This window comes from Drosophila santomea, chromosome 3L (genome assembly GCF_016746245.2).
Source record: "Drosophila santomea strain STO CAGO 1482 chromosome 3L, Prin_Dsan_1.1, whole genome shotgun sequence".
NCBI classification, from domain to species: domain Eukaryota; kingdom Metazoa; phylum Arthropoda; class Insecta; order Diptera; family Drosophilidae; genus Drosophila; species Drosophila santomea.
In genome coordinates this window covers 4333668-4357073 of record NC_053018.2, presented here as the reverse complement: position 1 = coordinate 4357073, position 23406 = coordinate 4333668, and the positions used below count along the sequence as shown (strand labels likewise).

The 23406-nt window shown below is 39.8% G+C and overlaps 2 protein-coding genes across 12 annotated transcripts in view; one reads left to right on the top strand and one right to left on the bottom strand.

Annotated features, from left to right (window-relative positions):
* Nucleotides 1-20605, top strand: part of LOC120450172 (protein nutcracker) — a 96374-nt gene extending 75769 nt beyond the window's left edge. For 6 of the 11 annotated variants that reach the window (XM_039633026.2, XM_039633023.1, XM_039633029.2 and 3 more), the window contains 6 exons: nt 13205-13435; nt 13924-14169; nt 14508-14874; nt 18077-18429; nt 18589-18865; nt 19755-20605. In XM_039633026.2, coding sequence (XP_039488960.1) covers nt 13205-13435; nt 13924-14169; nt 14508-14874; nt 18077-18429; nt 18589-18865; nt 19755-19770 — 1490 coding nt within the window. In that variant the 3' untranslated portion in view covers nt 19771-20605. Of the gene's footprint in view, nt 1-13204; nt 13436-13923; nt 14170-14507; nt 14875-15470; nt 15501-18076; nt 18430-18588; nt 18866-19754 lie in introns of all 11 variants that reach the window. The other 5 variants (XM_039633022.1, XM_039633020.2, XM_039633030.2 and 2 more) reach the window with 2 other exon arrangements.
* Nucleotides 20606-22382: 1777 nt separating this feature from the next.
* Nucleotides 22383-23193, bottom strand: LOC120450175 (S-phase kinase-associated protein 1). Its single transcript, XM_039633034.1, has 2 exons — nt 22604-23193; nt 22383-22545 (listed from the first exon to the last, which is right to left on the bottom strand). The coding sequence occupies exon 1, from the start codon at nt 23115-23117 to the stop codon at nt 22686-22688; it is 432 nt and encodes a 143-aa protein (XP_039488968.1). The 5' UTR covers nt 23118-23193; the 3' UTR covers nt 22383-22545; nt 22604-22685.
* Nucleotides 23194-23406: the final 213 nt, after the last annotated feature.

Genomic DNA, 23406 nt, shown 5'->3' with positions numbered 1-23406 from the left:
TCAATGTTGGAGCCTGGAGTCCTTGTGCTGCCTTCTCCACTTCGTATAATTTGCCATGGCGCATAATTCAAATTTTCTTTGCTCCTGCTGCTGCCAGGATTGTTAAATAATTCAATGCTAATCTTTAAATTAAAATCAAACTCCGACCATTAGGAGCAGACGAGCTGAAATGCGTTTGCACTTGCCAGCCACCCGAAAATAAGTGGAAAATTTCTACTACATAAATAAAATGAAATAAAATTCTTCTATTAGCTGGAGCTGTGTGTGTGTTTTGTTCCTTTTGTTGCACATGCCAGTGAAAATTTTATTTACTAACGCTTTACGCTGAACGAAGGTTTTCCACGCTCCACTGCAATTTTGTTGGTGTCTGTGTTTTTCGCTTCTGCATAAAATTTTCACCAGCTCGCGTTGAAAAACAAAATGCGGGTGGAAAATTCATGAGGCGTGGCTGGCTGGCTGGTTGTTCGGTTGGTTGGTGGGACCTTTTCCACCAAACACCACAGCTTTTCCTTGATTTTTTTTTTTTTTGTTTTTGGCATGCCTTCACCAATTTTCGTTCAAAATTTGCAAAATGCTTGGCCTGTGTGTTATGTAATGGTGGGTGAATGTGTAAAGTTTGCACTCACTTAAATAGATGCCAGAGAATCATATCCTGGCTGCGCATAGTGTGCAGGATCTGCCGTGTCAAACTAATGCCCAAAGTGTGACACAATGTGGGCGTGGCGAAATTAAAAATTCAAATGGAAATGTGCTGTGGAGGAGAAAAATGGGAGGGAGAGCCGAAAGGAAGCGCCGTTGAAGTGGGTGGAAGCAAACAAATTAAGGACTTCCTTGCTGAAGAATTTCCTCCTTCACTCCTGATGACTTGGCACTACACCGTGCATCCTTTTTCTCGTCCTTCTTTCTGTAATTTATTTTAATGCAAACGCCTTTACTGGACTTTGCATGGGTTAGTCGTAGAGATGTGAGTCCGTGGTTCATCGTGTCACGGCTTTACTTTCGAATAATGTCTTTTATTATGGTAATTATTCTCTGATTTGTCACATTTGATTTCATAAACAAGCTTAAAGGTAGACACTAATATATTTTGAGATGTGATTTCTGAGTCATTAACTAGATATTTAAATGTCTTGCTCACGTTACCAGCTCTAGTTTAAATTGTAATTTCCGGCTTCTCAAATTCTACTTCCTTTGGACTTTCTCTAGGCTCTCCACTTCCACTTTACTTTGTATGCCAAGCAATTTCAAGCTGGGTCTACCTTAGAATTGTCCTTTTTTCATTTTTCACTTCAAAGTTGTCAAAAGGGTTTTGCACACAAAGCCGCTTATGGAAGAACAACAAGTGAAATAAATATTGTTAAATAACAAAGAGTATATGTTGGAAAATACACTTATTTCGCCGAGCCCGCAACTTCAACAGAAACTAGCTGAAGCCGATTTTCAGCTGTTGGACTTTGAGAAAGGAAAACTCTGGGAAAATAAGGGAAAATCAGAGAACAGGGCAGAGGAGCATGACTGGCAGACGGTGGAGAAGCCATAAAATTTATTGCTCACCTTGGAAGTGGGCGCAACTCAGGTTTAATTAACCCTTTTGCACAGTGTCCGCTTGCGTTGAGATACAAAAGGAAGCCCCAGGATAGGCTTTTAAATAAGAATATATAAAAAAAAGCTTAGCGCAGTAAAGCCTTTTACTGATTTCGTTTACGTTTTCACGAGTTTTTTAGTCGTGGTTCTGCGGCTCTATGCTGTCGTTGCATAATAGTCAGTTTCTTTGTGTGCTTAAACACTGTTAGAAAAAAGTTAAAATAACTAAAGTATAATTACTAATTGTAATTATAATGTGAATCGTATTATCAGAAATAAACAATTTATTTTATATGTGAATTAATAGTCTATCAATATTAGTGAATCTTCCACAACTTTTTTTCTCGTTTTAAGGACGAACCTTGCTCGTTTTCAAGGTCGAATTGGGACGCATAAAAATGCAGTTGCCTCGGTTTTTAGCTTTTTCGCTTTTTGTGGCTTTGATTTTGGCCAGTCCTTGATCTTGATGGGAGGTCACGGGAAAACGAGGACCCTGACTATCTGGCTTTTCCCATTTCCCATTTTTTGTGCTGCCGCTGTGTTGGCTGTCATCATTATCATCCGGACCCACATCAGAACAGGCCACATATCTGTCCCGCTTGTTCGCCTTTATATGACTAATGACTGTCAAGCGTTGACTTTTGGCCAGAAAGTTGCTCCTCCTCGTTGGTTAACTAACCACTCATCATCGTACTCAACTTACTTTCCCCCATCCCCCCCGCTTTTTTGCATGCCACATTTCGTTTTGATTTATGGTAATTTATGTAGGCATGTGCTGCCATCGGTGGAAAGTATCTTGAACAAACTAATTACATAAATCCACAAGGACCAGCATGTCCCATGTCCTCAGGTTATCAAGTAATTAAGCTGTTATCAAAGTCGTTCCATGGAAAAGTTCTTGGAATTCAATTAGGAAACCGATGAGAAAGCCGAGCCGAGTTGAGTTGAGTTGAGTTAGTCAGGTATTATTTTATTTCCCATTTGATTTGATTGATTGTGTCTTGATTGCACTTTGCTTAACTGTGCAAAGCTTTTCCATCACATCATTGTAATTTACTCCGAGTGGCGGTAAGAACACATTAGCCTGGCAGATTATGTTGTGATTGCGTGATCAAGGTGGATTGTATTTGGCCAGCAAAATTGCTTTATTTCTGGAATGAATGGCAAATGCGTGCGTGGCTCTTGCCCAAGATTATTCAGAAAAAAAAGTACATTTGGTTGCTGTGGCAATACATTTTTAATGAAATATTATTCAGAAAAAAAAATGGTATGGCGTGTTAATTCAGCTTAATACATTTTAGCTGTAACTGAATATTTCACACACATTTTCGTTTTGGTAAAATAAATGCATGTTGTCAATTTGCCATGGCCAGATACAATGTATTCGCAATTTCCTATAGTTTAACAACAGGCACTTTGGCAAAGATTTATTTATCTGTCGAAATTCCAATCGAATTAATTTTCCCCCCATTTATTCGCCAATCAAAATTTACTTTGGCTCGGCGCAGATAAATCTCAAATCCCAAATGCTGTCCGTGGGACGCATTTCCGCACATTTGCAGCGTCAGGCTAACAAAATACAGATTAGGTCAAAATCTGGTGGCGATTGTGAATGTGGATGGGAAAAGTCGGGGAAACGCTGGACGTCATCAATTGGGATGACGCCCTGCCATCAGTTAGCCAAGAAAAACAAACAAATCGAGTGGGACAAACAAATTTCCAGCCGTTGTCCGCACATGCTAAGTCTAAAGCTAATGCTAAAGCTAATGATGATGGTAATGGTAATGATGATGATGATGGCGGTGCTGATGAAGATAAAGATCATGATGTGGATGCCACAAAAATGTCCAACAAAAAAAAAAAAACCAAAAATAAAGAGGGGAAGAAAAGATACAAACTATTTTTCAGACGACCTTCACCCAATCGCTTGTGCTGAGTTTTTCGGCATTTTTTGTTCTATGCTTTTTTGAGTGACGCGGAATTTTAATGAACTTCACCTTCAGCAAGGCGAAATGTGTTGGCAATTTGTTGCAATCTTTACATGTTAATGAACTGTATACGAGTTTTTCTCTCTCTCTATACAGAGAGATGTATCTATAGTAAATATGTGTATATTTTCTATTTTTGGCCCAGAACAACAGTCTCTTATTTATTTATAACGTGTTAATTTTGGTTGCGAGCTTAATGAATATTATAATTGTGGCGACTGCATGTGACACATTGACTCATTGAGCGGGAATTTATTCTCTTGGCTCTTCTGTCTCTACAATATGAAGTGATTCATATCGGTGAAAATTCTCAGGCGAAAATTCTTTGACGCCATCGAAATAAATGTTGTCTCTTTTCGCGCAGTTTTGCTGTCTTCTTATATTTTTCAATGTTGTTTCTTTAATGTGCGGACATAATTCATATGTTTTATTTCGCTGGCTTAAATTCCGAGCAGCCGTATAAATATTTTTGTTGCCATTTTCCTACGCTTAACGACTTTAAATAAATAGGAAAAATATGTAGATATATACAATCTAGATAAAACCGGTTTGGTTTTTTTAGGTCAATACCTAAACATAGATTAAAGTATATAAGAAAATGTGTATAAAGTGTTAGTAAATTCATTCGTTCTGCTATATTGCTTTACCCCAATCCTTTCAACTCTTCCCAATGATTTAGAGGGAAAATAATAAACATAATGAGCACCGCCGATCAACAATTGTCCCTCTAAACCCATAACAATCAATCATATTTCATGGCATCAGCTGATGACAATTCGGATGCCAAATACTCCTTGAGTTACATAAGACAAAGACTGTTCCACTTTCTACCATCAATCATGGTAGTCAGCAGCTTGCCCTAGAGAATTGGAAATCCTTGGTCTGCCCGGGAGCTTTAATTTATGTTTATTACTTTCACTTTTCCTCAAAGCGCCAGCAGAGGAAATGGCAGTAAATTATTTCTTTTTAATTATGTCGTTTTGGCCGAAAATGCCGCTCAAGTTCTTGTCAACAGATTTCTTTTTAGCCACGTCCAAGCAAGAAAATAAAAGATGCGAAAACAAAACGAACACGAAATCACCAGCACAATGATGACCTTGGAGGCATCCGCTGCTGTTTTTGGCCAAAAGTGATGGCTAATTTATTGCAAGACTCTAACGCCTGCCGCTAAAATGTTTTATTCGGGGCACTTCCGCTGTCAATTAAAGCAATTTACTGTCCAAGATGCCACGGTATATATATATATATATATATATATACATATAGCCTTTAGGGCAGAACGATGCTATGCATAATTCAAGCGGTAAATGCTGAAACTAATTGCTCTGCGACAGGCGCAACACATGGCGTATGATTAATGTGCCCAACAGGGCGCTTATCATTTTTTTCCTTCCTCTTCTGATGTTCTTGCTCTATAATAAATAAAAAGTGAAGAACTGAGTGTAAGCTCTTCTTCGTGTGTGACCTTCAGCTATTGATTGAAGCCAACGCCCTTAAACATATTTACAGCTCATAGGATGAGGAACAATGGACAAAAAGTAATCGTGCCATAAGTGGAATTCCTCGAAAAACTTGTTACCTTGGATGGGAAAACTGTGAAATTTAATGAAATAACCTACCTAAATCGTTGGAATACGTAGAAACAAGGCTTATTGAGTTGGGAAGCTTGTCTGAAGCAAGCAATTTGTCTGCTCAATTTCGATAGGGACTGCCGAAAAGTTAATACACTTAGGGCAGGCTAAATCGAGTTTTTAGTTTCTTAAACCCTAGCCTTAAAATACAAGTTTAACTAATTCGATTGTATTAAATGAAATTTTATTTTATTGCTTAATTTTTCAAGAAAGCTTTGATACTGCCAAATTGCACAACTAATAATTTGTTCAATTTCCTGTGACGCTATTCATAGAAAATCGACTGTACACGAGATTGTCTTTCCGAGCGGAGAATGTAATCATAATTCGGAGTATGCGTTAAACATAACAAAAAATAGCTCAAAGCACGTACGAAACACAAACACACACTGGGAAAACTCTTCTCACATTGCTGAGTTTTCCGCAAGGGAAAGAGAAATACTGCAAAAGGGAAACGGCGACAGACACACACATAGCATTGTATGTTGGGTGGTCGGGGAAGGGGATTTTTCGTGGCCAGGCTAAGCGTTTTTCCTGCAGCAGCTGAGGCTGTGTGTTATTTTGTTGTTCCAGCAATTGGGTGTGAAAAGCTTTTGGGGCCTGTTTGCCAGCGAGTGTGAGCTCGAGTTTTAGTCCGCAAATATGGCCGTGGGCCAGGGAAACTCGTTTGCCAGTGTTAAAGTGACGTTTACTGTTACTCAACTCAACTCAACTCGCACCACGTGGCCGTGCAACCGAGAAACCTCGCCGAAAACCAGCAAAACCTCTTGCCAAAAAGAGTGGCAAAGACCTCGAAACGGGCATTTAAGCCCTTCGGCTCTTTCCTTTTGCCAGCTAGCTCGTTAATGTGCCTAGTTTGCCCCAACTGTGCCTTGTTTTCTTGTTCCTACCCCGTCTTAGCCCTTAGCCGTTTAGGGGCTTTCATTAAATGTAAACTCTAGTCTAAGCATTTCAGAAATCGCGTGAATTGAGTGGAAGACACCCGTGTATTGGTTGCCCCAGACAACAAATCCAATTTGATGAGTTTCCCCACTTTTATTTCTGCCATATTTCTCTACCAGCTTTGCGGACTTTTTAAGACGATTTGGGCCCGGTGTCTAGGAGTTTTCTTTGATGGAAGTGTTCTGGTTTGGAGGTGCTCGACCTATGACAGGTGATTGTGTCGAGTTGAGTGCGTAATCTCGGTTATTTGCTAGGTAAATCTGGGAAAACGTCTTAGGGTTCGGTTCAAGCAGCTGTGCTTGATTAATGAATTAACTTTAAAAGGTGTCACTTTGACAAGCTACAAGTTGAATTGGCACTTGGGTGGTGGAGAAAATCTTGTGGTCGATGCTTTATATAAAATAGTAGCTATTATTACATTTCGGTGCTTTCCAGGATTGTATCTATGGGTAAAAAAATGTATATATATTTCTAGCTTGGTAACAACCATAGAAACCTTTTCTGGTTCTTGAGATATTTGAAATAATTTATCAAAGAAAATCACTTAATTGAGTTTGGCCCACGCTTGACAAGCAAGTGTCAAATGTTCTTCAGCTGAGACGCAAATGATGATGATGGTTATACATTAAGACTTAATGACATTTGACGCTCGCTGCAGTTCATTTCGCCATACTATATCCTATTTTCTTTGATTTGTCCGAGAGAACTTGTCGCTGGTATTTTGTTTAATGATGGCCAGAAATTAATGTCGCATTGTCGCTTTTAAATTCCTATACATTCTGTGGGGCGAATTTTTATTTTCCAATTCGAACGGAAAATATATAAGAATGTGGACTATATAACGCAACAGATTTATGAGGCGGCAGCAACAAAATTTTAGCTGATACTTTCTTAATTCGATAGATGAAATCAGCACACAGTTATGCAGGGGGAGAGAAAATAAAAATAAATATCGTGTATAAAAATGAAAACAAATGAGCATCGGAGAGCCTAGAAAGTATTAAATAAATCCATTTAAAAGGTCGGACACTGCAAGGTGCGTAAATCTCTCTCTTTTTGCACGATTTATGGAGACTCGAGGAAGGAATTGTTGCATATCGTAAAAAATGAGGCTGGTAACAAAACGAGAAAGCATAAATAACATTTAATTTTTCGTGAACTCGGAAACGACCCCGACAAACGGTGGAAAGGGGAAGGCCAAGGGAAAGCCACCCAAAAGTTGATGAAAAACCGTTTCGACAGCACGGCCCGCATAAGGAATTGGTCGAGAGAGCAAAATAATGCCATAAAAATAAAAATCAACAACGTGTGCGAGTCAGAAACGAGAAGCGAGTCCGCAAAAAAGTTATGCCAAAGTTGGTGAGCCAAGTTCGAAACTGCAAATGGGGAAAGGTCGGCGGTTCAACTTGAACTGCGGTTTTCCAACATAATCAAAGACTACAACAAGTGCGGGGAAAAATCGGAAACTTTACGAGCCGCACACACTCGACACACGGACAGCTGTCCCTCCTACTCCTACTCCTCCTCCTCCTATATTGCCACGCCCACTTTTCCAGCCCACACACACGCACGCCACTGCGGTGTAAATTTTATAGATGCGCCCAGAAAAGTAGGCAACGCCAAATGGCATAAAGCGGCGGAGAAAGCGGAGAAATTGTGGGTGAGAAAACACAGAATTCCAATTAGAGATTGGGCTGGGCGCAAAAGTCCTCATCGAGAAACGGGTATTCCATTTAATTGGAATATACCACTGACTTTGGTTGCCATTTGCGCCGAACTTAACTTTTAATTGGACATTTTTTAAATGCTTTAATGAGAAAAAGTTGCAAAATTCTAAAATCATAAAGAATTACGTAACAAATAGCATTTAAAGCAAATATAAGCATTATTCAACAGCAACCGCCACTCGCAAGTGTACAAATAAACAGTTCTATATATAAATTTATTCAATGAAAATAAATAGATTTGTCTGTTTTTAAGCATCCGCTAAAGCCGATAGCATTTTGTCGGACTCGGACTCGGATACGGAATCCACCCACTTGAATTGACCATCAATCGTCACCTCCGAATTTCATTTCATTATTTTCATTGCGATGACAAATCTTTGGCAAAGAAATTTCGTTAATGGGGAAGCGAATAAAAAGTAAAGAAATGCGAAATTTCGGATGGACTGTTGGTTATGTTTTTGTGGCATTCGACCTTCACCTTTGTGTACATTTCAATGGGAGGTGAGGAATTTGCTGGGTGGGTGCTTGGTACTGGTGCTGGTGCAAAAGTGGAAAACTCAAACATTATTCAACTTAAATGTTACATCTCGTCCCGCTGCCTTTGCCATTTGGCTTATAACAATTGCCGAGGTAAACTTAATTTATTTTTAATCGCCTTTTAATTTGGCGCTGCTGCATTGTTTTGTTTACTTTGGATCGTAAAACTTTTAATTGTTCGCCCAGGTATTTGAGCTTCGTGCCTTTCAGCCTGCTGTTTGATGTGTTTATTTTTGCATTAACCGGCTAAATGGCAAACGCATTTCAATCTCGGCCAACGAATTGTGGGCCAATGTGTCGTCGTCGACCGCGGGGTGCAAAATGCTTTGGTATGCTGGGTATTTCTTTATTTTTTTATTTCTTCAATCCTCCTTTCGTCGTGCGTAGAATATTGAAAGTAAACAGCGGAGAAAAGACCAAAGTTCAGCTACTTTCGGGTGAAATGTGGCTTAAGTGCCCCGAATTTATGCGCCAGCTAATGGAAGTCTGTGTAAAAATTGTTATATATATATGTGTACTTAGCTGCGAAGCAACAGCTTAGGTAAAAGGTGAAAGGGCATAAATAAAATGAAACAGGCTATTCAACACCAATTTGATATAGTTTATTTGCTCAACTTCACAATTTTTCTTAGAGGTAACCCTTTTACGCAGTCTGCTGCTTTACATTCAATAAAATTTTGCCATTGTCAAGTGCACTTGTTCTAGTGGAAAATGTTTTTCGCTTCGACAAACACGAAAAACTGTGAAAAGACGAATGGCAAATAGAAAACGGTGAATTGCAACGAGTTAACAGGCACAAGGGTACTTGCAAAAGAACTTCACATGTCAAAAACACAAAATGATGGGGAAATTTTTCTACGACAAGGTGAAAAATTCGTGTAATATCGCAAACTCGCCGCACGAGTGGACATTGAATTTGAAGCCAGTAGGCGAAATAAGTTATTCAATTTATTTCAAAGAAACAAAATATTTACATCATCATACAGTAAAGCATTTTAGCATTTCTAAAGAAATTAAAAAGCCCTTAAAAAAATATAAAAAATTATAAAACAAAGCATAGTTTAGTACACTCACTTTTCTATAGATCTGATACATCATATGAATACATAGAGCATATGAATACAAACCACTCTTTCTTTTCTCTGGGTCTCATTGAACGAACAAGAGCGAGGTGGGTGCATTAATTAAATTTAATGAATTGTGACACAGTGTTGATTTAATGCCTGCACAGCCGCTGCAAATGGGGCAGGGGGTGTGAGCCCCTCAGATTTTGATACTTATAATTGCCAAGTTGTTTTGCCGTGCTGCAGCACGGGGCGTATACGTGATGCAGTTTTGGAATTCCAGCAGTTTTGGAGGCCAAGATTTCGTTTTTCGGAGGGTGGCATATAAATTTTCCTCCCAGGGTTAAGTCAAATGCACGTGTTGTTGCCTAATACTCACCCATTCCTAACCCCCAACAGCTGCTCCTTCTGCTGCTTCTACTTACTGCTGCTGCTGCTCATGGGCACATGGCGTATGAGTAATGTAATTTCGTTGTGACGTCAAGCTTTCCCTGGGCCGCCTGTCAATCTCCAAAGGATGCCTACATATCGCTGGCAATCATCATCGGATCGTTCCCCGACCTAAATGTTCTCGTGTATTCCCCAAATGTCCTCAAACTCTGTCGTCTGACATGTAAAAACTGAGAAAGAGCTATGAAAATTTGTTGAGTGTGGCTTTTTTGCAGCATTCCCAGGGTTATTTACTCTCTTTGCACCACTTGCCGCCGCAAATACACAATGCTCATTGCTTATTTATCAAATATCCACACATTGCCTGCAGTCACAGTGGGCCCTCGACTGCCCACCCCAAACTTTTTGTCCCCTTCCGCGTTGATTTGCTGAGTGGGAGCGAAAAAAAGCACACTTTGAAAAGGTTAAGCAACGAATGTAAGCGGAATTAACTAAAAATAAGTTGCAATTTAATTGGACCGGTAGGAAAATGTATGATGCATTTCATAATTTGATTTGAGTTAAGTTGAAGTTTCAAGTAGTTAGTTTCTTCCAGTGTATCTGCTCGTGTGCGATTGTATGGGTGGCCGCGCAATTAGTTAGCGGCTGCATAACGAATACTTCACTGTCTGTATTTTTCCCGTCGATTTTCACGTAGTGCTGGCTGAATTATAAATAAATCTCCGCATTACGTTTAACATGAATCCAAATCCCGTGTGACGTCACTGTGTCGCCCACACACAAAAACATAAACTTTGTTTGCTGCGTGCGAGGAAATCATATTGCGGCTGGCAAACTTTAATCAACTTGGTTGTGGGTTTTCGAGAGCCGCATTTGACATGATTTTTAAATAATTAACAATGTAAGGCATAATGTAAGCGAAATGTTAACTGAAATTAAGGCAACACTTTATGCATTAATTACCTAAAAGCAGACTGTCTGCTGGGTGTCCCTTCTCTTCCCTCGAATTTCAACCCATTTGTAATTGTAGGCCAGACTTGGCTTGGGGTAATTGATTAGAGTTTTGTTTTAAGTGTTGGGTAGTTGGAGGCGGGGTTCTGGCGTTAATGATTTTGGCCATGTTTGTGTTTGGCCGCATCGTGTTCGTCTGTTTGTGTGTGTGTGTTTGCTAATTAGAGGCCAAACTTTCTGCTTAATTAATGTCATTAGTGTGCACATTGTTCCTCAGACAGGGAGAACAAGAGATGTTCTGATATGGCGAAGATATAAGCATGGAAATGGAAACTAGAGAACGGGAGAAAAGCGGAGGAAAACTTTACTTGATGTCTCTTCACGAATGATTACAAACGACGGCTGGGGATTCAAAGGTCCATGCACCGAAAAACAAATTCAATGATTTGGCTTTTAAATAATTATTTTGTCTTAAATGCAAACGCATATCCTTAGCATACCGATTTCTCTCTGTGTAGGATTGAGGTGTGTGGGTGTGCTTTCATCAGATACAAATCCAAAAGATATCCAGCTAATTTCAGACTCTCACATTGTGTTTGCATTTCAGGCTGTCAGCTCTAATTGATAAATGACCGAGAGCCAGAACATTTTATATCAATTTGCATAATTGATACTGAATTTTAATTGGTTTCAGTTTGCTTATATTAGTTTCAAATTTGTATACATTACCGCTTTATTTAGTGTGCAATATACAACGTTTTCACCTATGTCAAAGTCAAGGCTATTTCATCAGCGGGGTCTGCCTTTTGACAGGCATCAAATGAGATACATTAAAATAAAATATTTAAATCCCCTAAGCCCAATAATAATATTTGCAATTCAATAATGGATCGTTTAGTGACTTTTTCACCTATGTCAAAGTCAAGGAATTTTCTTTTGCGGTTTCTTTTCAGACAGTCAGCCGATTTTTACTTTTCATTTTGCTGCCGACTGTTTTGAACTTGATGCGAAAAATAATTTCATTACTTCAGCGCGTCAAACAAAAAACGAAACGAGAAATATACTCTTTGTTTAAAAACATATTTAGGCAAACACGTCAAGTCTTTCGAAGGCTGGCATTTTGCCAGCGGAATTCGTATCTGTTTCGAATAGTTTGCCGAGGTGCTGACGATTGCCACGCCTTCTTGTATGGGGCATATAGTATTTACGCCCACCGGACAATTTGTGCTGCGTATTTACAGCCGCTTTGATATTTATTTGCGTGCGATTAACCCAGCTGGTATGCAATCCCAACATTTTTCTTTGCACATTTGCATTTAATATTCAAATGGATTATTCACTGCTGCGGCGGTTTTGTTTATGCCACGCAACTTGTTGAAAAATTGGAATTAATTTGCTAGTCTGAACCGCCAATTAATCGTGTGATGGCCGTGTGAGCGATATTTTCATCACTGTTTAGACCATAAACATTTTTCGCGTGGGAAATTGCGCAGGATTTTCGAACGGCTCTTCTTTGGCTGTCTGTCAACCGATCAGCGGAACGTATTTGGAATTTCACTTTAATTGCTTCTGTAAGCGATCTCCTTTTGGTCTATTTGGTCTATTAGGATTGGAATTTTAATTGCGTGATCTTTTCGCTAATAGTACGAAAATAAGATGTTTTCCTCCTCGGTTCTTGTGGTGGGATAAATTCTAAAAATAAAGTGCTACGAGAAACTTGGGACTCGGGCAATTTCCGGTCGCTTTGAGGCTTATTTTGCCCACATATATCACTTTCACTTTACCATTCACTTAAATTTAACGAGGAAATAATGCGCATCCGCCATGTCAGCCGGAGGAAAAGGACCCAAGTCCTTGCCACAATTTGACCCAGCAGAGTTGGCAACGCTTAAGCCTTTAACAACAATTAAAAGTATTACTTTTGAGCGCGGAGAAAGTGAACAGAAGCGAGAAGAAAGAGTGCAGGAACATGTGTGCACTGCGAGAAAAAGATATGGATATTTTTCAGTATGAACTAAGCCAGGGAATGTAACGTACTTTAAAGTGCTTTTAATATTAAATAAAATAAATAGCTAACAAAATGAGATAAATGTAACATCTTTTCTCTCGGTGCACAAGAGAGCTTTGTGGCCAGTGAAGTGGTTGCACGGTCAGCTGTCCGCCAGGCAATTTTGGGACTGGCCAAAGGACTCACCGCCAAGCGGAGAGCCCAGTACCAAAAGCCTTTGACCAGCGCACACGACAATTAAAGTAAAAGCTTGTCAAGTGCACATGCATGCACCTATACGTATACGTACGAGTATATAAGCTGTCAAGTGGATTGTGTGGGCTACTTTAAACCATAAATTAGTGTGCTCCCGACTCATTTCAATTATCTTGTATTTTTGCAGAACCAAGAAAAGACAAGACTGATGCACAACAACAACACGGAGGCAATGGCACAATATCCACGCCCAACATCGAGCAGCCCACCTGCCAGGGCTCCATGCTGCCGCCCCCCGGAGGCGGTGGCCATCACCAGGTGGACGGCAGTGGCAAGATGGAGCGGCCCAATACGCTCGCCGGCGCCAATAAGCTGACCCGTCGCGGGGTCAACATCTGCTACCACAACGAGCACATGTGTAAGTGCAGCGAAAGTGTAGCCTTGGAAATCGCTTTTCAAGCCATTAGATAATAAGGCATCGGGTGGAAATGGGCAAAGGAATTTGAGACTGAGCATAAATTTACTTATATATCTTATAGCTATTTTCATAATGATTTGGCACATTATATACCAAAGTATAAAGCTTCATATTAGCTACTTTAGATCAAATAAGATTTCCTTTGCCCTGCCGCCTACTTCACCCACACTTAGCCACCACGCACACACCTAAACAGTCACTCACCCACGCACACATGCACACACTCTCACACACACACATTGGCTAGACTCGCGAAGAAGAGCTGCTCACTCACTTTCTATTCTGACTTTCTTTCTATATCTATCCATCTATTCTATCTACTCCTCTCCTCTCTATCTCTCTCTCTCTCTCTCTCTCAATTGAACTGCAAAAACAATGCAAAATTACGAAAACGATTGCGAACCAATGTTTTAATTGATCTTAATCAGATGGCGAAGATGGAAAAATGGTGGGTGGTCCGCCGGGCAGCACACCGCCACCTTATCCGGGTGGCAAACTACCGCCGGGCGTAATGCTCAGCGAACTGCCGGAGCCGCCGATACCGCTGTCGGAGATCGGACCGATCCCACCGCCACCGATGTTCTCCACTCCGAGTCCCACGCTCATCGCCGGACGACCGCACGGGCCAGGCGCCGTCAACGATCAGGATTATCAGCAGGACTACGACTACGATGGTAATGCCCGCTACCCTACCCAAACCCGAACCCAAATCCGAACCCCAACCAAACCATCCCCACCTGGGCGCCCAACCCCCCTTCTAGATTAACCAACCCTCAGCTCATTAACAAAAACGCGCACTTCATAATGTAATGCTAGTTGGGGAGATTGACATTAAGTTGATATAAGAATGTTCATTTTTAAAAACTATACAATATTCAAGTATTCAAATATCAATAAAATTGATATCAATACCCCAATAGCTAGTCCCCTTCCCACTTCCCCGACCCACAACCCAATTCCGTTAGATTTCACATGTAGCCCTTGGTAATTTGAAACTTTCTCCTCGGTACAGATAACGATCCCGATCAGGATGAGCTTGACTCGGACGATGAGTACGCACCGTATGGTGGCAACCATGTGCGCATGATGGACACGCAGCGCGTCGAGGAAATTCCAGCCAAAGAGCCCAAACCAAATGCAGTTCCTCTCAAGTCGGCGCTGAAGAAGAAGGGCGGCATGCAGCCCGCCTCCGCCTCCACGCCGGTCACGCCCACCCAGGAACATGGAGCGGGCAGCGCGGCAACGGCGGCGGCCATGGCAAACAGCAATGGCGGTATTGGTTCAATGGCAGCAGCTGCCGCAGCAGCGGCCCAACAATCCGCCATCCAACGACCGCTGGTCGTTCGCCAGGATGCAGCGGGCAACAACTATTCGCTCAAGTGAGTACTAAATGCATACTTACATCATAAAGCGGGCAGAATGCTATTTATGCCACGAACCAAGTGGATAGCCCTTGGGAAAGGGCATAAGCAGCGTAATTGCCCTTTTAAGTAGAATAATTTTCAACCATTTTACTTAACTCCCCGTTGACCTGTTACGACCAACCAAATTCCCCACGATTTTTGGTAGTTTTTTTTTATTCAAAACACCCAACTAAAGTTTGTTCAACTTGCCCACAGAGAGTTTTCGTTTGTCTCTCTAGTATAATCACAACTTTTTTCGCCCACTTTTAACTATGAAACGAAGAAAAGCTCACCAAAAGATAGTAAATCCTCGAAACCTTTTTGTACTTGTTATGTTTTTATTGTTACTCAAACTATTTTCTAAAACAAAAAAACAATTTGTTCTCTTCTCCTTCACCCGACTGCCCCCTGAAAAACCTATGTTTGTTCTATTTCATATGCAATTTCGATTCGATTCGATTCGTTTGTGTGTGCGTGTCGATCAACAACAAACCCCATCCACTTCTATATCAACTACTACTACTACTACTACTATCTCGACTAAAACCACAAAATATGTAACGAAATATCAGGCCAATACTACGACCACGGATTAGACTATGGTAAACAATTTTAGCTAATTTATTTGTAATGTGAAAATCATGAAAACCCAAACAAAAAATGCTTTTAGTGCACCCCCACATATGGCTCTACATTTCCCTTTTTCTCTCTCTTTCTCTTTTTAAATGTTTTAAATGTCGTTATATAACACCTTACGCCCACACTCTCTGTTGTATAACACTTTCCACACGCCCTTTTGATAAATAATTCCCCCACAAAAACAACAAAAAACTGCTCTCATTGTATCCTTGCACTTTGCTGTACTCTAACACTCAGCTCCCCGTATTTTTAAACAAGTTTTTGTTTTATTTTTGGGCAAATAAAATGTGAAAGTTTTACTACTTTACAACACTGGTAGTTCTCTTGCAAACACACACAAACTCGAACAATCACCCACACATTCGTACTCTTATTAAATTACTAACTTTTTGCTGCGATTTTCGTTGTTTGCCTCTTATGAGTTTTCTTTTTCAATTTTTTTTCATTTTTCCGCCACAACAACACCAACGCTCGAGTCCTCTCCATTTCCACTGTATCTGTGTGTGGCTGCGTGTATGTGTGTGTGTTCTTCTTTAGTAAAACTTGCTTTTCCGTTTCATTTTGGTACCGTTGTCTGTACTTTCCTCTGAGTCCTGCATGTTTCATTTCAAGCAGGAATTTGTTTCAAATTACAATTTGCCCTCCCAGTTTTAATTTGATATTTCCCACATTCGAAATATGCAAAGCAGGATATGCAGAGAGAGCGAGGGGAACCTAAGAAGGAAATGAGTTTTCCGGCGGTGTGTAGGTCAAGTTCCTTTTTTTTTCATTAGGCAAACTTCGCCTTTAAGTTTTCCAGCGGCAAAATAAAAACTTCAAGTGTGTTGAAAGGCAGACAGTGTAGTAAGCAGTGCTTCGAAATTGAAATTCAAATTGAGTGCAGGACAGGCTTCACTCAAATCGTTTCACATGACTGATATGGCCAACAATTTCTGCACTTTATAACGCACAAAAATCAAATAAAAACGAAAAAAATTGAAAAGGAAAAACTGCACAGTGCGGGAAAAACGTGCCTGGTAAAAAGCGTTTTCTTGTTGAGCGCCCTCCAATATCTAACCATCTGTACATCTATCTTACCATTGGAAAATGTGAGAGAGAGTTGAATTTATGGGTATGTGGCACTATGAATCCATTTTGATGGAGGCTAAATCGCACGAAATGTGACGGAGATGTGTCAGAAAAGAAATGTGTGCCTTTTGCAGAGGTTATAGTGCAGCAGAAATATTCATAAAAGATAATACATCTAAATAAAATGTATTAAAAAAATGATAGTTAAAAAATATAGAAAAACTGTAGCTTGAAAATTGTATTAGGTAAAATAATTTGGCTAGAATGGCCAAAGGAAAAAGCTAAAGGAAAAATATCAAAAACAAGCTACAAGCATACATCCTTCCATTCTGTAAAAAGTTATAATCTTCACAGGAGATAGAGACTTCCTGTGTGGCACTTTCAGTCGACCTCAGCGGAGACAGTTGCTAGGAAACTATGTACAATGTGGTGCTTCGTGCCCCAGGGAACGAGTTCTGCGTCACTCATACGCCGCGTGCACCACACAGAGTGTGCCACGAAACACCAGGCTTTGTTCAGTTTTTTATCCAATCGTGTTTTGCATTAACGCCCCAAAAGCGCGGCGGAAGCAGCCAACAGGATATGGCATTCGAGGCGGGTTTTCCAAACCTTCTAAAACCCCGACAGCTTTAAGTACAAAGTCAAACACATGAGCATCGTACATATACGTATACGTATACGTATACGTATACGTATACGTATGGGTATATGCATGTGTTTTGCATATTATTTTCATGGGTGTGAGTTGCCAGATGTGCACTCCACGTGCCGTTTGCCGTTTGCAAAAGGAAAAATGGGATATAAAAGAAATGAAACTGCCGCAGCAGCAATGGAAAATAAAGAGGTGGAAAAAGGATTTTTTCCTTTTCTTTTTTTGCTCGGCTTGGTGACAAAACTTAAAGAACAGATGGAAACAGACAAGATACAATTGTGCTTACAGCAATAGGAAAGGAATGCAAATGAGCCGAAATAGATGATGGGTTCTATATTCAAATTGGTAAATTTATAATTAAAAATAGTAAAATAATAAATGCAATTTTCATTTAAGTACAAAACGATCCAAAGTGCGATTAAATATGCAAAACGGGGTCTTAAAATGTGTATATTACTCGCTAATATTTCGCGTGCCACTGTAGATGAGCCGGAGCAAGATGATAGAGAAAGACCTAGTGCTGTGTGCACGTGGATGAATAAATTTAACACATGCAGGGATATTTATGCACATGTGAGTGCCAGAAGCTGGCCAAATCTGGCAGATTGCCTGCCCAAGATTGCGGCCAAGAAGGAGGAGGTAGGGGAGCGGAGAAGGGACTGAAATGCATGGGCTGTATTGTAGTTTGCCAGTAGTTACTGTTTTGTGGCTGTGTTGTAAACGATGCGATGTCTGTGTGTGTAGTGTTTAATGCGAATGCGAATGACATAATTCCAATGTGCCCTAATGTGAACGCCTCCTTTGATGCTTAACCCACAGCAGGCAGCAAATGTTCAACATCCAATTGCCGTGCACCGTGGAGAACAAGGAGAATGCCCGGCCCTTTGTGATACGCGAAAGCAGCAGCGATAGTGACGAGAGCGATGGCCATATCGTCTACAGGGACGAGGACAACGACAACACCCGGCTGGCCAAGCTGGCACGCAAGGAGTCGCTGTCCCTGAAGCTGCAGCTGCGGCCGGACAAGCAGGACCTGATCAATCGCAACATCCTGCACCAGGTCAACGACAACGAGCTCAAGGAGTCCAAGGAGGCGATCGGGGCACGCCTCATCCGCCGGCTGTCCATGCGACCCACGGCCGAGGAGCTGGTCGAGCGCAACATCTTGAAAAGTGAGTAGATACTGCCTGCCAGCTGAATGCCAAACTAAATTCATCAATAATCATTTTGGTTTGACATGGCAAACCTGATAATACTTGATTTTAGTAGGCATTTCTTCTCAATTCTATTCGTTTGATTTAACTAAATGTTTATCCCTTTCTGCCGTTCAGCTCAATCACCCGCCGAGGAGAAGAAGCAGAAGGAGGAGAAGAAGTCGTATCTGTTGCGCAAACTCAGCTTTCGACCGACCGTCGAGGAGCTGAAGGAGAAGAAGATCATCCGGTTCAACGACTACATCGAGGTCACGCAGGCCCACGACTACGATCGGCGGGCGGACAAGCCGTGGACAAGACTGACGCCAAAGGACAAGGCCGCCATTCGCAAGGAGCTGAACGAGTTCAAGTCCTCCGAAATGGCCGTCCACGAGGGCAGTCGGCATTTGACGAGGTATGAACTGCAATACGGGTAGAATTTTATGGGAATCAGTACACTAGCTTTCGGGGGAAAATAGTTTAGAAATGTCAGATTTAGACTGAAATGTAATTTATATGGCTAGCACAAATAGCTTTGCATCTAATGTCAGGAGCCTCTTTAAATGCTCTTCAAGCTATATTGCTCTTCCATATTTCAATAGTATCCGACAGATATATGTGCATATTAGTTTAATTAGACAGCGTGATGTAGAGTAATTGACTTTGCCAGGGTATTTCGCGCTTCGGTGGCCAAGGACAAGCGCTGTGCTGTGTGCTGTGTGTAACTGGTTTTGCAAATTGCTCCCGTGGGTGAGTGGCTGAGGTCATCTGTGGCTGGATGGCTGAATGGCTGGCTGAATGGCTAAGTTGTGGGGCCAAAGCAATCTCGCAATGGAGACATAGCAGTGTAGTACAGGCCCCTGAATTATGTAGCGGGCGTGTCCTTGCGGCCAAATCGAATGGCCAAAAAGTGAGCCAAGCAAAAAATTGCCAATGCCAATGGCCAGTGAAGTGTCACGTGCAGTTTCGGCCACCAGTCAGCGAGTCGAGTCGAGTCCCTTACAAATGTGCTTTGGCGATATGCAGTCACAAAGGATTCGGTGGCGGCAACGTTTTTCCATTTATATTTCCATTGCAGTTTTTTTGCTGCTTCTTTTTTTCTTTTTTCTACTTTGTGTTTTGTTTTGGAGGGGGGGAAGTGTGTAATGGCTTTTGGATTTTGTGCGCTGCCAATGGCCAGTTGCACTTTATGCTTAAAGAGCTAAGCGACCTGCCTGCCACACGCCATTTAAGCTTCAGTCGCATTTAATTGTATTTCCAGAACGGGGCTAAAAACAAAAACTAATCAAAACTTTCTCTTGCAGATTCCATAGGCCATGACGATTGCAATGGCAGCAACTTTCCAGCAAATTACAACAGCAACCCAAGCAGCAATTGTATTTTATGCAGCATAAAATTGTCAACAAATGTTTGAAAGCAAACAATTAAGCCAGCAAACTAAAAAAGAAGGAAACTTTCAACGCAAAAAAAAAAAAACACAAAAAAAACCAAGCATAGAAATGCAAAAAAATAAAAATACGAAAATCACAAAAAAAAAAGAGGAAGGAAACATGAGAAAGCGAAAATGAAGATGGAAAGGCCACATTCAAGAACATAATTGATAATTTAAGATTTCTGTTGATCATAGCGAGAGTGCCGCTCGGTTTTCTAATTTTAAGTTCTTTGTTTCACCTCCTTTATTTGTTAATTGTGTGTAAATAAATTTCTTTCGATATTCATGCCAATTTCACAACGCAAATCAAAATATCAATTCGTCTTTTGTAGAAATGTTAAGTCGCTTTTTGAGTCAAGGCAATTATGTATTATATTATATAAAATTAAACGATTAAATAACAAGGAGAAATACTAAATGATATTCGATTAAATATTTACATTAAACAAAAACTGGCTGAGAAAAATTAATTAAAGCTTAGGCATTAATTTACAATTACTGTTGCTTTCCATAAATTTTTAATTTTTGAATTAAGCCAACTAAACAAAAAAAAAAAAAAAAAAATACAACTAAACAAACAATTCTAAACGAAAAATTATGTTTTACAATTAAAATACCTATATTATTGTAAAAAGCTTAAACGTAAACAAAAAACAACACATTAAACTTAGAACTACCACATATGCGATAATACGGAAAAATAAATTCTAATTTTTCGAAAGACATGTTTACGAAAGATAATTTTGTTTGTTTTCATTTTTTTCTAGCCTGAGTTTTCCTAAGTTACATTCTCGATTGTCTTCAAACATGTACATACATATCGCCAAAGAAAATTTGCAAATCTAAAACTTATCGTGGAGAGATAGGAAGGAAACCCAAAATGCAGACAAAAGAATGCTCAAGCTGAATAAGAATGGTACGGGTAGTGAAAAAATACCCAAACGTATATAAAACTCTAATAATAAATGGCAACAAAATATCAGGAAAAATAAACTGAAGCAAGTTGGACCCAGAATGAAGTATTTTAGTGAGGAGAACCAGTAGAAGAAATAATTTCAACTTAAGGCGTAAGTCACGTAACCTACAACTTTTTAGAGACGGAGTACAGAGTTCGGAACCAGATGGAACAACATCATGAAGAATATTTATTTTGTAAAAGCAGGGAAAAGCGAAACTGTAACTTTTACTCAAGCATTCCACATAGTAAACTTAATCACGAAGAAAATATGGAAAATTTCCGAAACAAAACAAAAAAGGAAAACACAAAAACCAAAAACAAAAACAAACAAAACAAAAGCAGAAAATTGTAAATTTTGAGGCAAATGCAAATTGAAATGCTCGCGCGTGCTCGTGAATATCTAAACTTAAAAGACGTAAAGTAAATGTAAAACTAAACTAAAGTTAAACTAAAACGTAACGTAACGTAACGTAATGAACTCCGTTTCAAAGGACAGTTAGTAAGATACAGATACAGATACAGACACAGCATATAAATTAAACAAGCAACTTATTTCGAATACACCCGATAAAGGGTTAAGCCCGTGGACATTAGTTTATTGATAAAGTGGCGCTTCCTTTGCAAGTTTAATTCTTCTAAACCGAAATGCAGCAGGAGACTTGTAATGTTTTCGGTTTTGGATAATCCACGGAATCGAAACTATAGCAGTCCTTCGTTTCAATCCGAATACGAATCCGAATCTGAATCTGAATCTCTCTCTATGTCTGCCTCTTGCTTCAAAGCGTTGCATTGTCAAAGTTAAGCAATATAAATTGCATATATACATATAAACAAATATATATAAAACGGAATAAATAAATTATACATATTTAATGACTATACAAAGGCCGAATATATATATGTATATATTCATTTATGTATACACCTATTTATATGAGATGAAGCAGCCGAAGCTATACAACTCTATCAATATGGGATAGCATAGTTTACACTTTTTCTATGGAGCGATTTATAGTGTACGATACACAAGAATTAGAGCAGAAGAGCCAGAGGCGTCGTCGGTTTCGAAACCCGACCCCCTTCGAACTCCCCGAGTTCAGTGCAATAGGAGTATGCATGCGATATACGCGGTATGCCATATTCGAGCTATCTAGAACCGACTTTCGTATTACAGCAGGGCCTTTCCTCCTCGATCCCCACCAGTTTTCGTTCTTCTGCCATTGGTTCTTCCTACTCCCTATTTTTCGACACATCTTTGCCAAGTTCTGCAGTTGCAGAAACAAAAATAAATTAAAAATACGAATAAAACCAAAAGATCTATAGCAATAATTAAGAACACCATGAGCGATTGGAGCGAAAGAGTTTTTGGGCCCAGGCCGAAGTAAGAAAAAAAAAACCACAGAAAAGTTGTGAAAATTTGAAAATGCGAAAAGTAAAGAAGTTAAGTACAGTAGAGGAATAAGTGTAGCGAGAGTTTTGGCAAATAAAAAAAAACAGAGAACACAAACAACAGAAAAATAATGAATAATAATCACCGACAAATTGAGATTTAATAAAGATTTAATTACTTACAAAACTATACAGTGGTTTTGTTTAAAATTAATGAACGCACTTTTGATTAATGCAAACATATATTCTCTTTATTTCAGCAGACGAAGTACCGTGTTTTGAACTGTAGATTTGTACAATACTCATCATTTTCATGCTGTAGTAAAATGGGATGGAATACAGTAAAATATTAAATCATCTTATAATTTACTTACAAACAAAAGAATATTTTTTACACCCTGTTGATTTCCTTAATTCCGCTGATTTGTTATTTAACATAAATAATTTTAGTCTGCATTACAAATTAAACTTTTTACGTATCTCCTCGACACTTTCACATTCATTTAAAGCATCTGCCAGGACGTGAGTGGTGGCCTTCAACAAATCTTTCATCTGAAGGTAGTTTGCGGCAAGGATGACTTGCATTAGAAACTCATGGCTGGCATTCTCCTCCGTTAGCAACTGTATAAGCTGTTTTTTGCCCATAGTCCCAACACTTTCTTCTAGATCCTGCACAGATGTCCACCACTTGATTATAAATCTGAGGCTTTTGGCATCGACTCTCGGTAGCGGGATAACGTCATTTGTGTACAAATTTTGCCGTCTCTCCAGCATTATCATATTGCGAACGGGGCACATCTGTAGAGCACAGCCAATGCTCACTGTATGAATCACTCCATCGTTGGTCTGAAGTTGAACACATTCTGATTCTGGGGCAATGGTCGACATTTTGTTTAATGAGTGCTGATGAAAAATTTTCAATGCTTGAAGATGTTTAAATTATGAAGTATACCTTTGACTAATGTCAAGCGCCAACTAAGTTAAAACCAAAAACACATTTTAGTGACCCTGGAAAACATTCTTAAAAAATCTTTAATATATTATTTTCTAAAAAGTTAAATTTTTGTCAATTGTACAAGTTTGTGGAATGAATAAGATTATGAACTTAACGATTCCGTTTCTTTGGTGACCGCCTGAAAATATGCTTCATAAACTGGCAAGGTTCATGCATAAACCG